A 14,421-nucleotide genomic window follows, 5' to 3' on the forward strand; every position below is an offset into this window, starting at 1 on the left:
TCATCTGTTAGTTGAATGATGTTGTCAGACACAAAGTGAACTTGTTGAGAAGCTTTATTGAATGTTGCAGCAAACACAGCAGATTGAAAGATCACACACACACACACACACACACACTCTTTCAGTATTGAGTTGTAAATCACTACAGCTGCAGCACTAGACTCATGTGAATCCTGCCTGACACAGGACACTCAGATACGGCTCATCTTCAGGAGAGAAACATCAGCACTCAGAGCTCTTGTGGAACGAGACCTCATGAGGAGCTCCATCATGTGTTACTCTGCAGACGTACAGCTCTCCCTCTTCCCAGCGTGCTTTGCTGAGGGTCAGGACGCTACTGCGGCTGTAGCGGCCGTCCTGCTGGCTCTCTGCGCTGGTCAGAACCCCCTCGGTGACCTCTGACCCGTCCAGTGTCCAGCTCACCAGCGCCCCCTGTGGAGAGTAAGAGCTGAGCAGGCAGAGCAGTGCGGCTGAGTCTCCAGAGATCTGCAGAGAAGAGGGCGGCAGCAGAGACACTGAGGGCTTCACTGTGGGACCAGCTGCAGGAGACAAACACAACACATTCACACACACACACACACACACACACTGCACTGAAAAACAATACCAGTAACACTTTATTTAAAGCTTTCATACATATTGCATTAAAATGCATGTCTGATCTAATCAATAACAGCAGTTATAACACATATTATCAATTATCTATTCATTGATCCACTTTTATGAAGAACCATTGAGATGAAACAATGAAATAGCAAATATTATAATGCATTTTAGATTTGGTTACAGTTATTTATGATAAGATATAAGGCATTGTAACACATTATGAAACACTTTATAATGCATTAAAGGCTTTAAGTAAAGTTTCACCACAATATGTAATAATAATTATCATTAATAAATGTTGTTCTTGTTTCAACTTGTTTTAAATTGTATGTTTAGGAATATTATAAGAATAAAATAGACAGACTTACTGAGCACTAATTATAACTGCAGTTATAACACATTATAATATTATATATTCATTGTTACACTTTCAAAAAATTATAATACACTAAAACTCATGACAAACAACCAATTTTAGACGTAACAAGGAATTTGTAAATATTATTAAAGATTTTAACTTTGGTTACAGTTATAAGTAAAGTTTGCCACAATATCTAATAATCATTATTATTAATAAATGTTGTTCTTGTTTCAACTGTAAAACACTTTCTGAAATATAAATTGTATTTTTTTTTTGATATGTAATTAAATTTGATCACCAGTTTAGTTCCTCCACCGAAAGTCCACCACAGTGATACAATCTAATGAAACGCTCGTACAAAAACCTCTATTCCACTCGAGTGAACACACACTCCAGCAGAGAGAGAGAAACAACACTTCAACACACTGATATTAGAAGATCCTCAGCTCTTCTCAACACTCACTCATTCAGATTTGACTAAATGCTTTCTGATATAACACTGTTTAAAGAAATATATTTGATGAGCTGTGACCTCTGAGGTGACCTTTGACCTCTTTGATCATGGATGATGTTGTGGAGTTTCTCATAATGATGCTTCTGTTCTTCATATGCAGATCAATCATCATGATTCACAGAAAAACCTGCAGCTTCAGACTTCAATCTTCAGTGAAAATCTCTTCAAATAATGAGTTTATTGAATATTTGAGCCAAAGTCAATAGAAAGTGTCAACAATGAAAATATAAAAGGTATTTTGCATGTTCTACACAGTCAAGCATGTTTTCATATTCAAGGTCTGTTCTAAAAGTATCTGGACTGGTTATGAATCTCCACACAAGATCATGAAACGTGAACAAGCTCTAATATGTCTCCATCTTTAACAGCCTGTTTCTTCTCCATTTGATGATTTCAGACACACATGAGGCTTCATGATAGATGGAGTGACACCATGAACTCTGATTAGAGATTCACAATCAGTCCTGATACTTTCTGAACAGACTCATGATTCATGATCTTACTTTAGTGATGGCGGTTCATCTAGTGGAAGTGTAGCATTGATGATGGTCACATGACTGAATATGGACACAGAGATGGACGTTCATCTGCACATCCTCAGTGTCTCAGGAGTCACAATAAAAATACTAAATAAAGTCATGATTCTGTAACTCTAGTGTATATTAGTTTGTTATCAGCACAAGCTGTTGTAAATCCTGCCCACTTCTTTGCATTGTCAGCACATGCTTCAGTGCTCTGAGAGTGTTTATAGTGCTGTGAGTTTAACACTTCATGACTGAGAGCAGAGCAGAACACACTCTTCATCATCACACAAGACTAAACTACAGCAATGAACACAATCAACATCTTCATCTGGACCATTGCACTGTTTATTCAAGGTTTGTGTAATACAGCTTTTACAATGATTATTAATTATCTTAAAATGTGAAATATATATAATCATTTGTGTTTTCTTTCAGAGTGTAGAGGACAGATCACTGTAACTCAGAGTCCATCAATATCAGCAGTTCAACCAGGAGAAGAAGTCAGAATAAACTGTAAAATCAGCAGTGATGTGAACGCTTTTCACTGGTACTCACAGAAACCTGGAGAAGCTCCTAAACTCCTCATATATCATGCAACAATCCTCCAGTCTGGAACTTCATCTAGATTCAGTGGCAGTGGATCCAGAACTGATTTTACTCTGACCATCAGTGGAGTCCAGACTGAAGATACAGGAGATTATTACTGTCAGAGTTTACACTATATCAACAGTAAAGATGTGTTCACACAGTGATAAAGAGTCGTACAAAAACCTCTGTCAGTCAGACGTCACAGTGACTGCACTGATACAGCTGAGAGAAACTGCAGCTGCTGATGGAGGATCACAAACTACACAATATCAATGTTTAGTTCAAAGTTTCTAAAGACCTTAAAGGTAAATATGATATAAGATTTTCTTTATGCTAAAATAAATTAACCCAGTTTATTGTTCATTGACTAATATTAGTTTGTCACTCATGTGTGTCTCTCCCTCAAATGCAGGGCCGGCTCAGGCTCCGCTGGTTCCCTAGGAGAGATTTTAGATAGATCATTCATATCAATTACAACTTACTATAATATAACATGAATACTGATAAATGTTAACATAAATATTAAATAAATAAAAGTTGAAATAAATAATTTCTAAGAATTAAACTATAAATCAACAAAAGGTGCAAAAACTCTATTATTTGATATAGTCCAGCACACTAGAGTAAAATCATCAAGGAAGATTTCCAAGATTGGTAAGGACTGGTATTCCCTCAGTGATGATTCCTACTGCATCTGGCTCACGGCTAGCCTGGGTTTCCCCATACTGCCTTGCTCGCAGCGCGATTTTATTCACGCTGCTAGGCAGTCTGGACACCATGGACCAGATTTTCCCCTGAAAAAGGGAACCAATCACAGAACGGGGAGGGAGCAGCAAGACGATGACGACACCGAAGCAGTTTGTTTATATCTATGTATCCAACATGGCATCAGACTCGACGTTACCTTCTACTTGCACAAACGGTAATATTCGCTAAACGCCATCGTGTACAAATAAATCTTTGTCCAAATCGTCTTTTTCCTCGTTGAATTTCTGTCACTCTACATACGTCATCTGGTATAATTGAAGCAATTGGCTATGAGCTACGTACAGGCGCATTTAATAGACATAGATAGCGCCCAATAAACGGCTCTGGGCATTCGTAAACCACGCCTCAAATACGAGAAAATGAACACGTGGTTCCCAGTTAGCCAGGCTAGCTCACGGCAGACATAGATGCTCATATTCTTCATTTCCAGGTCCTCATGAACAGTGGTCTCTGCAGCCCCCTTTGAGATAAAAGATAAAGTATTTAAGACAAACAATCTCATTTGTTGATGAAAACCAAAACCACACCAAGATATACTTTGCACATCAACTGCTGAATAGTACAGTTGGTTGGCACAGTAGGTGCAAACGAAAAGGATTGGCCTAAAGGGAGAGACCAGGACTGGTATTGGCTGCTACCAGGGACAATATAATTAGCAATGTAACAGGACAATACTGATTCGCTGTCAAGGTAGGTTACCTGTCCGGGATAAGCGTGAAGTTCACCAACCATGCTCCAAACTCTGGTGTCTACAGTCAAATGCATACACACACACACACACACACCACGCACACACATAGGCACAACTACTACAAGCAAGTGATTCAATCAATATTGTGAGGTGCAGTTTTACCACTACAATACGCGGTGCAGTGCGCGAAGACGGACCCAGGAACCTCTCCTGTGAGCAGCTGCTCTTGTACTCTGGAGAAGGGGGACAAGGACGAGGAGGTCGTTATCACTAGCAGGATGGATAGAGTATACAGCTGGGCAGAATCTTAGCAGGACTATGTAAACTACTGGAGCAGCCAATACCACATCAGTCGGACGGGGCACTAGACGGAGGCCACGGTTACATTTGGTTGCAATGTAACCAAACAAAAGAAAAGAAAATATAAAGAAAGGCAAAACTATCAATACACATAATTTAGGCAAGGCAAAGCAGCAGGAGCAATCTGACTCAATGTGAAATGAGACAGTGGAAAAACAGCCCTTGCGCCAGTCTTCACAATCCTTTTAGATGTTGCGTCTTAATTGCGGTACAGCTACCCGGCGGGTGCCTTGCCCAAGACCTTCGGTAGTACACAGCACGCGTACCCGGAAGCGTCTGGCAATCAGTCTGACACCTTGCTTGCACAGGGGAACCACATATTCAAAAAGTAACAAGACTGTAGACTTATCTGGACACCAGGGAATCTCTCTTAGCCCGACAGTAAAAACTGTTTTATAGAAACTGGACTAGCTGCCAGTGAATTGTTAGCCACTCAGCGGCCAGCTGGGCACCGTGACGTCAGGGGGCTACTGTAGCTGCAGAGGGACAAACTTCACCCAGACAGTGACTACTCTGCCGGTTACATCACTTTATTCCTGTTATTATTGAGCCAATTGGATAAATTATGCAGCAATAATTGTGTGGGTGTGTTGGTATGGATGTCAGAGTGAGGTTTATATGCGTGTAATAAAATGTGTGTGTGTGTGCTTGTAATATTTGAGAGAGAAAAACTCTACTGCAAATCACAAATCCAGGACTGCACCCAAACTAACTCTCACTGAAAGCACATCTTTTGAGATATCAACCTCAAATTTGGAAAACAACTTGTTTAGATTTATGGCTTTGGATTTCTACCAGTTTTAGAGTTCAACATGTTTCATAGAATATATATTTTATATAAATGTTACACTTTTAGGAATGATGCGATGTCACTTCCTGGGGCAACACATTTATTTCTCTGTATAAAACACAAACACGGGGGTCAAACAAGGAACACATATCACCACATATACCACTTTCACCACGCTTCATCTCGTGCTGAATACTACTTCTACGCTCTTATTGTGTGATACCTTAACATATTATCATTAGTGATCGACCGATATATCGGTCGGCCGATAAATCGGGCCGATATTTGCGGGTTTGACGTGTATCGGCATCGGCCGATACGCGGCTGCTGCGTTCGCCGATAGTTTTTTCCCGGCATTATTTACAAACAGGCGTCCGCAGGCAGATCTGTGTTGCTGGAGACGCTGCAGTTCACGTGCAGCCCATGCACTGCCCCTCCCACACTAGCAGAATGCTGGAAGCCTCTTCAAGACAGCGGTTAGTTTTAAACTTTCAAAGCATCTTTTTAACTGTTTGACTTATCTGAAAAAGTGGAAACGCGATATATGTGATACGAAACTCTATATGTGCGTGCAACTATAGCTAAGCAAGTGTGTGGGTCCAAATGGAAAACGCGAATGCCGAATGCCTCATCTATAAAACTGCTTGTCATTGTATTTAGGGAGCTGCAAATAGCTAAGTTTGAGGCTATCCATAAGCACACGGCAGCTGTTACAAACAATGGTCATAGGATTAAATAATGTCGACGTTGTTCGGTGATTCCGTGATATTTGTGGGAGTTTTATTCAGCGACCACCAGAGGTTTGGACGTGTGCTCATAAAAAAAGCGACGCGGTTGCGACACGCATGCAATGCAGCATGCTCGTTTGTCCAGGCGCTCCAGGTTTTTATTTCTCATCTCCATAAATATATGTAGCCGTAAAGGGCTAAAAATAAATTAATCCTTACTTCTCCTCATAAAAGAAGCGACGTGGTTGCGACACGCATGCGATGCAGTGCGCTCGTTTGTCCAGATCCCGAATTCATAATAAACTTAGAATCTATTTGGTTTAAAATAGTTTTTGTTTTGTTTAAAATGGAGATCACGATTACATAAATCAGACAACTACACAGAATAACATGTTCCAGTTAAATCATTTTATTTATTATGCTTAAATATTTATTTTCAGAATTTATTTTCAGAATTTGAATTATGCTTAAATATTTATTTTCAGTATTTTCAGCACTGAACTTTTTTTTTTACTTGTTCTACCTCACGTTTTTAATATTTGTCAAATATATAATTTTTTTTTTAAGTTCAATAAATGTTCCTTTCTTAATTGAGACTTGTAACAGTTGTTATCATTATATATTATATATGTGTCATTTTTATGATGTAAACTGAGTGAGCAAAAGCCGTATCGGCTCCAAATATCGGCCCAAGAAAATCGGCAGCCCGTATCGGTCATCGGCTAAGGCTGATGGAAAAAAATCGGTATCGGCACTAAAAAATCCATATCGGTCGATCCCTAATTATCATAAACAATCACATGTCTGATAGTGCAAATGTCTAAGCAGGTACATAACACTAGACACATTACTCTTTATACCATACTCTATTCTCAAGAAATACATGCTCTAAATACATAAACATAAGAACATAGATCTGAACATGTGCTGTGCCCGCTCTCAAACAGCATAAACGAAAGGTCTGACGAATAACGTCACTAAAGTATCACAAACTCTTTTTTAAAATGAATACAAGTGAGTCATTAAACATAACCATGAAAATAGCATTTGGAATTAGTAAACAGTAGATATTCAGATCTCAGTAACAGTTTAGTCTACATTCACATTACTCTAGCATTGATAACTGCACACATATTTTAATACTCTTTCATATCACTGTTTAAAATGTCTTTAATCCGTCTTTACTCTTTCATGAAATATGCTAATGAACTGACTATATCATGAACTAGGTTTCAGCCATTTAACAGTTACTGTGTTCTCACTATAAACTCACAAAATGATTAATAAAAGTATTTTACCTTTGAATCTGACTGGAGTTCTTATTTAACAGTACTGAATATGTTTTTACATGTAATGGCTGACAAAGTAATGCTAAACGAGGGTAACAGGCCTATGCGTGGACCAATAACAGACACGTGTGCCTTGTTAACTCAGTCTGCCCAGACTCATCACTACACACAACTTAATGTTCGTACACATCTATTTGGTTAATTATCCCTCGTCACGTACTCACATCTCAAGTATATATCTTTTTAGGCCTTTATTCCTCTGTTTTGCTCACATTAAAAGTTACTAATTTTCCTCTTGAGTTGTGCACTCTCGTCCGCCATTTTACGCATGACACTCGTAATCCGTCAAAACTCAACTTTTCTTAACGTCTCAGGCACAAACTACGGCTATACAAGAATACAATACTGTTATGTAGTGATGTGACATTTGAACCGAGGCGTCGGAGCGTGTGTCGAGAAAAAGTGGGCGTGCCAGATGAAGCCGCGATTCAAGGCTTGTGTTGTTTAACGTGAAAATCACGTGACTAATGACAAACGAGGCCTCGGTTTGTGTAAATACGTCATCGGTTCGGTCTGAGTGTCGCTTCCGGATAAAAGGCGGTTCGAAACTCGCGCCTCCTTGTGGGTGTTGTCAGGAGTAGTAGAAGCAGTTGTAGTGTCAGAGAGTCAGAGAGTTAGAAAACTATCATTGTCATTGTCGTTATTGTGTCATATGTGAGGGCTGTATATTATTACATTATCAGGTTAGAATAGTTATAGTACATTATTATTATAGTAGGCCTATCTATATTATAGTCTTGTTATATTAATTAGATAAGATTATTTAGATTGTGCTGGATTTTTGCATCTGGACTGGACTACTTTTTGATTTGGATTGCCCTTTTGGATTTGTTTGCTTTTTGTGACTCTTCCTTTTTCCTGGTAATGGAGCAGCAAGAAAGAGGGAGTCCTCCCCTGTCTGGGCTCAACAGAAGCATCAGTGTCCTCATTTATACAGCTGGCACTGGCATTTATATGTTCCCCTGCATCCTCTGGTCCTTGTGAAAGGAACTTTTCCAAGGCTAGAGAGATTTTGTCCAAGAAGAGGAATCGTCTAAACCCCAACACACTTGAAATAATTCTGTTTCTCAATAAAAAATCTATTGTAATCCTTCCTTCCAGACTATTCTGTTGCAGTTTACTTTAATCTGTTATCTATAATCTGCTAAATGAATAAATGTACTTTATTACACTCCCTCTAACATAAGCACTGCACTCAACACAGTGTCACTGTTGTTGTTCATACTGTCACTATCCAAACAATTTATGAATAATTAATTAACTGTGTGTGACTCTGGTGTGTGACTCAAGTAAATTCAGACAGAGAAAGATACATATTTTATATTATACACAGTAATGGACAAATGTCTGATCATGTCTTTTTATTATTGCAAATGAAAGGTTACAGACATCAACAGTGAGTACAAAATAAATAAATAAATATTTTTTATTTATAAAAATATTTTTATAAAATATACATTTAAATATAAATATACAAATAAATATAAATATTTATTTGTATATTTACATTACAAATAAATATTTTTATTTATAAAAGTATTTTTATATAAAAAAAAAAATAAATTATATAAAAAAATATTTTTTATAAAATGAGGGAGGGAGGCTAGCCTGGTTAAAACCAGACCATTCTCAGTAGTAACTGAGTTAGGGTCTGGCAAAGCTCCATTGACAAATAATTTCCAAAGGGGCGTCACCAACGGACGTCGCTCAAATCAGAGCGATTGTCATCATGTAAAGCCATATGCTGCGTCCCAATTCGCCTAAGTTACACTACGCCATAAAAGTATGTACTCTTTTTGTGAAGAAAAGGTATTTACTTTTGAATGTGTAGCAAAAAAAGTAGGCAAGCTTTAGGACATACTACTTCGTCATCTTTATCGGACAGATCTGTCGCGTGCATCCAGTCATGTAAACTGCCCTGTCAATCATTGTTTAACAGTTAAAATCCTCTATTAATTCTAATTTAATGTCCTACCGTTTCGGAGAGAAATGTAGTAGCACGTTCATCTGCCAGTGGGTCTTTCATGGAGACTGTCCTCATGTGTTTGCAATTTGAATATAATAATGCATTTAAAAGTTGATGCGCTTCACCAACGGACGTCGGAGTGGACGTCGCTCAAATGCCTCTGGGCGCAATTGGATAGGCTAGACCTAAAACCAATCAGAGCGATCGTCATGTGTAAAGCCTGCCTCAACGTTTCTGATTGGTGCCTCGATTTCTCGGCCATGGAAATGGGTTTGAATGAGCTCTTTGCCAGACTTACTTCTCGAGCAAATCTGAATTTGCCGGAAGTTGTCTGGGTTTTCCCAGGCTAGAGGGGGGCGCGACACTGGTTCAGAATGAATTAATTTGTCTGCTATTTCTTTGCACAGTAGCTAGGTGTCACTAGTGAGCAATGCTGAATGAAGCTTCGAGTAATGAACCTTTGGCTGAAGCAATGGGCTGCGAGGTCTCAGTGGTTCAGGAAGCCTCATTTTGCCATCACTACTGTTATGCATTACTATAAAGATTATTGTCGGCTTACCTGTATAAAACAAACACGGGCGTGAAACAAGGAGCACATATCTCTTCACTTTCACCACGCTTCATCTCGTGCTGAATACTACTTCTACGCTCTTATTGTGTGATACCTTAACATATTATCATTAGTGATCGACCGATATATCGGTCGGCCGATAAATCGGGCCGATATTTGCGGGTTTGACGTGTATCGGCATCGGCACAGAAAACACCAGTATATTAATAAATAATTAAATGTCTCCTTGCTTTTTAGACACATTCATAATCATTACTTTTACCGGTTCTTTGTGGCAAGCTTTATGCGTGCGTTCGTGCGCTTGAATGCGGCTATATGTAAACGCTCTATATAGCCTAAGTAATTAAATTAATATAAAGGGGCGATTTGTCCACGAATGGCTTAAATGAACAACTACTAGTCGACTAGAAAAACATTTAGTCGGAAGCAGCCCTTATTCCACATATTTTCGAGCCAGGCAGCAGGCTATTCTTCTGGGTTGAGCGAGCGACCCTGCGGAATGAGCGAGCGGAGCGGAATATTCAGAAATGCGCTCTCCGCTCACGAGCTCTGATCGGAACAAACCCGAACCTCACTGTCTGCTGAACTTGCGCAGAAACATCAAAATGGACATAACCAGATTTTTTAAATTGTTCTTAAAACTAAACATTTAGACTATTTTAGCACAAATTATGAGCTTATTGACGATTTTTTTTTTTTAAGAAAAGTTTTGGGTGGGCCTGTTGATAACCCATAACCGCGCCGCGGACAAAAAAAGACCCTAATTGGCCCATAATAAAAAAAAAAAAAACAAGCAGGTGATTGGGTAGATGTGAATTGGCCATTGAAGGAATGTAAAGGAAACACTGTAGTGTTGGCTCTCTCAATGTGTGTATGCCAGTTCACCGTAGTTGCGTGTGGACCATGTATGGCATTAAATACATTTTTAGGGGGAGCCTCACACAAAGAGCAGCCTAGGGGCCCCTGACCACCTTAATCCGCCCCTGACTGCCGAGGCTCGTGAGCGCGGAGGAGGAGCTGTCAAAGTTTACAGCCAAGTCGAGCGACTTTTTTCAAGAAGACGAGAAGGCAAGGAGTGAAGTCTGAGAGGTTTGAAACATAAGAAATGGCAGGACCAACTGAGCTGGGATTGATTTTTACCTTTCTGCTCTCAGGGAGCCTCTGTGCGACGCCGGAAAAGAAAGGAACTTACACATTGAACAGCAAAATTAAAGCTTTCGTGAGAACGTACCTTGCTCATGGGTGCAATATCCATCCTCCCCTTTAATGATGCATGTGGTCGGAGGAATGGCTTCAAAAAAAACCACGAATCACGCATTCCCTGTTGTGGAGTGGCTGTTTTTTGTGATGCAATACATCACAGTCCCCACAGAACCACTCCTCAGGAAGACACTCCCTGCACCTAAGGAGAAAATAAAACAATATTATAATACTATACATTATTTCAGGTGAATAACTCATATAAAGTACTGTACACTCTATTTAAGCTATTTCACTTTTACTAGGTTCGATTTTATTGTAGGATTGCATAGTGCCTCAGTGTTTAGCACTGTCACCTCACAGCAAGAAGGTCCTAGATTTACTTTTCTCATTAATGTGTTTTTCATCTGGGTATCTAAGTCTTCTCCCATCCCAAAAGACATGTATCTTAGCCTATAAAGCAGGGCACTCAGCAAACCCACCCTGGGTAATTGAAGTTTGGTATTAATGAAAACCAACCTAATAACAGCAGGCTCGTTGCAAAGGTAACACAGGGGATGACCAACAGCCTCTTTTGAAATAAGGCATTTTAGGTGGTATGGTCTCGCTTCTTTCCAGCGCTCTGAGGCTTTCTGCTGCCGAAAAGACCATGATGATGCAGAGCTACTCTGAGGCTGAGCAGCAGAAGGACATGACGCCAAAATATCAGAGAGCCTCTCCATATTTTTTTCTGTAAAGAAAATCCAAAAATAAAGCGGTAAGGGATAATTTAGATAAGGAACAATTAAAAGTCAACTGATCAGTATTAGAATGAACACTTTTTTTATACTGTACATGGATAAATTCATCACTGTGAATTACCAAATTCCTCTTGAGGATTTAGTTTTGTTGAGGTTGCAGTAAGTGGAACCTCCACACTGGATGACAGGGAGCACTCGACCGTGGGGTATGTGGCTGTAAAACAGCACATAGAAGAATAAGAACAAGTTAGGCTATAACACTCTATTCTTGTTCTTCTTTTCAAACTATATACTAAACAATTTATGAAATCAGACATATTTTTGTTAAGTACATGGTAGTGTCTTCTACAATAGTGTCACTGAAAGGTTTATCTACTTTTTAATGTCTTTTTAGATATTTGAATATTTTAAACTCTCAATAAACAATTACAGTGTTCTAATTTGAGTTGGTCCAACATTATCATTGTAAATTCCTCCTACAAATGTCAAATAATTCAGATATAACCTGTAGCGGAGGCATGGCGTCGCCCTCCTCGCCTCCCCCTCGGCTTACCACGTCCTACAGAGTCCCTTTTAGAGGTGTGTGGAGGGTCTCGTACACGTTTCCTCTCATCAGCTGCTCTCTGTGTATTGGAGTGAATATTTCTTATAAGACTGATGTTGATAAAAGTACGGTAACCAAAAGGCAGGTAACTTGTGAAAGGAAAACACAACATAGTGTGTTAGTAAGGTGTTGAACAGCTTAAATGAGCCTTGGAATAGATTCTCCAAGTCTCTGTAACTAAGAGGGATGGAACTGCATATACTATTATTATTATTATTATTATTATTATTATTATTATATTCCCTTATTAACACATGTCACAGAGCATGGCAGGATGCATCATGCAATATACCTGTATTAAATCTTCTGCACTCATCATTCTTACATATTCCTCATCACGTTTTACTTTAATTTGTTATGTTTGTTGTTATAAAATGATTGAGGTGTACAAAAACTCTAACCTTGGCTTCAGCTAGAATGTGTTCATGTTTCAGCTCCAGAGCCATGCGTCTCCCCTCTTGGTAGTGGGGATCCTGTGAATCAAGTTTATGCTTGGTGGCCATTGCAATGCAGTCAGATACAGACAGTCAGACAGACTGACAGTCAGATACAGACAGACAGTCAGATACAGACAGACAGACAGACAGACAGATACAGACAGATACAAACAGACAGACTGACAACGATGGGTAAGACAGACAAGTAGACAAAGACAGACAGGGAGGAAAGAAAGAGCAATAGATAAAGACTGTGAGATAGATAAAGATTGAGGATGAAAGAGAGGATGTAACAGAGAGGATGTAAGATATAGAAAATAATGAAGAGATAGAGGTTGGCTCTTAAAAGTGCCTTTGGGTTTTGAAAATCAGGTTCGGATAGGTTCGACAGGTGATATGTTTGACAGGATCTGCAGGGAGAACAACAGAAAATGTTAATTATGTAGTGTTATGTTGATATAAGATTTAAAAAGTGTACCCAAATATTGAGTGATTCCCATTTTCTTGTAAATGCTTAGGATAAATAAATACAGATTCACGTTGTTCCTATTTCCTGTGCTACTGTTAAAAGTCGCGTAACTTTTTTTTTAATGGCACGTAACATGTGTCTAGGGGTTCGCCATCCCAGATTTAAAGGCAGCGTTATGTGCAGTATAACGTTAGACCAATTGATAATATTGTTATTACTAACACATTACAGTGACGTTGTGTGTGAACCACGATGATCGAGAGAAAATCACATCATCTAAATGTCCCCAATTACTATTCCCCCAAAAAATTCTCAATAAGCAGTTACACGTCCAAAATAAAATTATGAGTATTTCCACATAAAAAAAAAAAAAACATGTGATATATATATCACAACATGTTTTTTTTTTTATGTGGAAATACTCATAATTTTATTTTGTATACATCTAGAACCTATATCTAGGCTTAGAACATGTTTTTTTTTTTATAAACTCGTAATTTTATTCATTTTGGATGTGTAAATAATGCTTATGAATTCATCTTGCTTATTAGACTGTTGTAAGCGACTTACCGTGGTGGAATCGCGCTGGGCAATGGTTTCTCCGATGGTCGCACACAGTGACGTGTTGCACAAAATTGCGCCAAAATATCAATCATAATTAAAAAGTACAGTCTTAATATTTTATATCCGTGCTCAAACTTTTAAAGGGGTCAGCATAAATGTCCAAGTGAAGGAAAAACGAGTATGTAGCCATTACATTTAAACACATATCACTTCCCAGAATGCATCAATCTCTTTGCCAAAGGATATGTCCATATAAAGTAATATAAACATTTCTGCAGTAGGCTATATAATTAATTTATTACAACTTCATAATCAGTATTGAGATGAAAGTTCTATAAAAGTAGGCTAATTCTTTTTTTCTTTTTCTTGGCGCAGAAAAAAAAGAAAAGAAAAGTAGGCTCACTATAAGCCATTGCAAATTGAAATACCATCGACAATTATAAAATATCCCACAATAAATTAAGGCATGTTTTAAGCCTACAGCAAATATGCAGTCCTGCAATTATGTCGTTTTAATGTAGTCCACAATAATATAAAAAAAGAGAGGAAAAATCGTGATATTACCGATTTAGAAAAGAGTTTCAGCAAGCT

At 38.6% G+C, this 14,421-nt stretch overlaps 1 protein-coding gene across 1 annotated transcript; it reads right to left on the bottom strand.

Annotated features, from left to right (window-relative positions):
• Positions 1 to 10,889: 10,889 nt before the first annotated feature.
• On the bottom strand, positions 10,890 to 12,914 carry LOC311071109 (uncharacterized protein). The gene is made up of 5 exons (XM_084095342.1): positions 12,762 to 12,914; positions 12,262 to 12,379; positions 11,878 to 11,970; positions 11,536 to 11,746; positions 10,890 to 11,218 (listed from the first exon to the last, which is right to left on the bottom strand). The coding sequence occupies exons 1-5, from the start codon at positions 12,861 to 12,863 to the stop codon at positions 11,110 to 11,112; spliced, it is 633 nt and encodes a 210-aa protein (XP_083951468.1). The 5' UTR covers positions 12,864 to 12,914; the 3' UTR covers positions 10,890 to 11,109.
• Positions 12,915 to 14,421: the final 1,507 nt, after the last annotated feature.

This window comes from Abramis brama (assembly GCF_963993115.1).
Source record: "Abramis brama genome assembly, chromosome: 20".
In the NCBI taxonomy this organism is placed as follows: Eukaryota; Metazoa; Chordata; class Actinopteri; order Cypriniformes; family Leuciscidae; genus Abramis; species Abramis brama.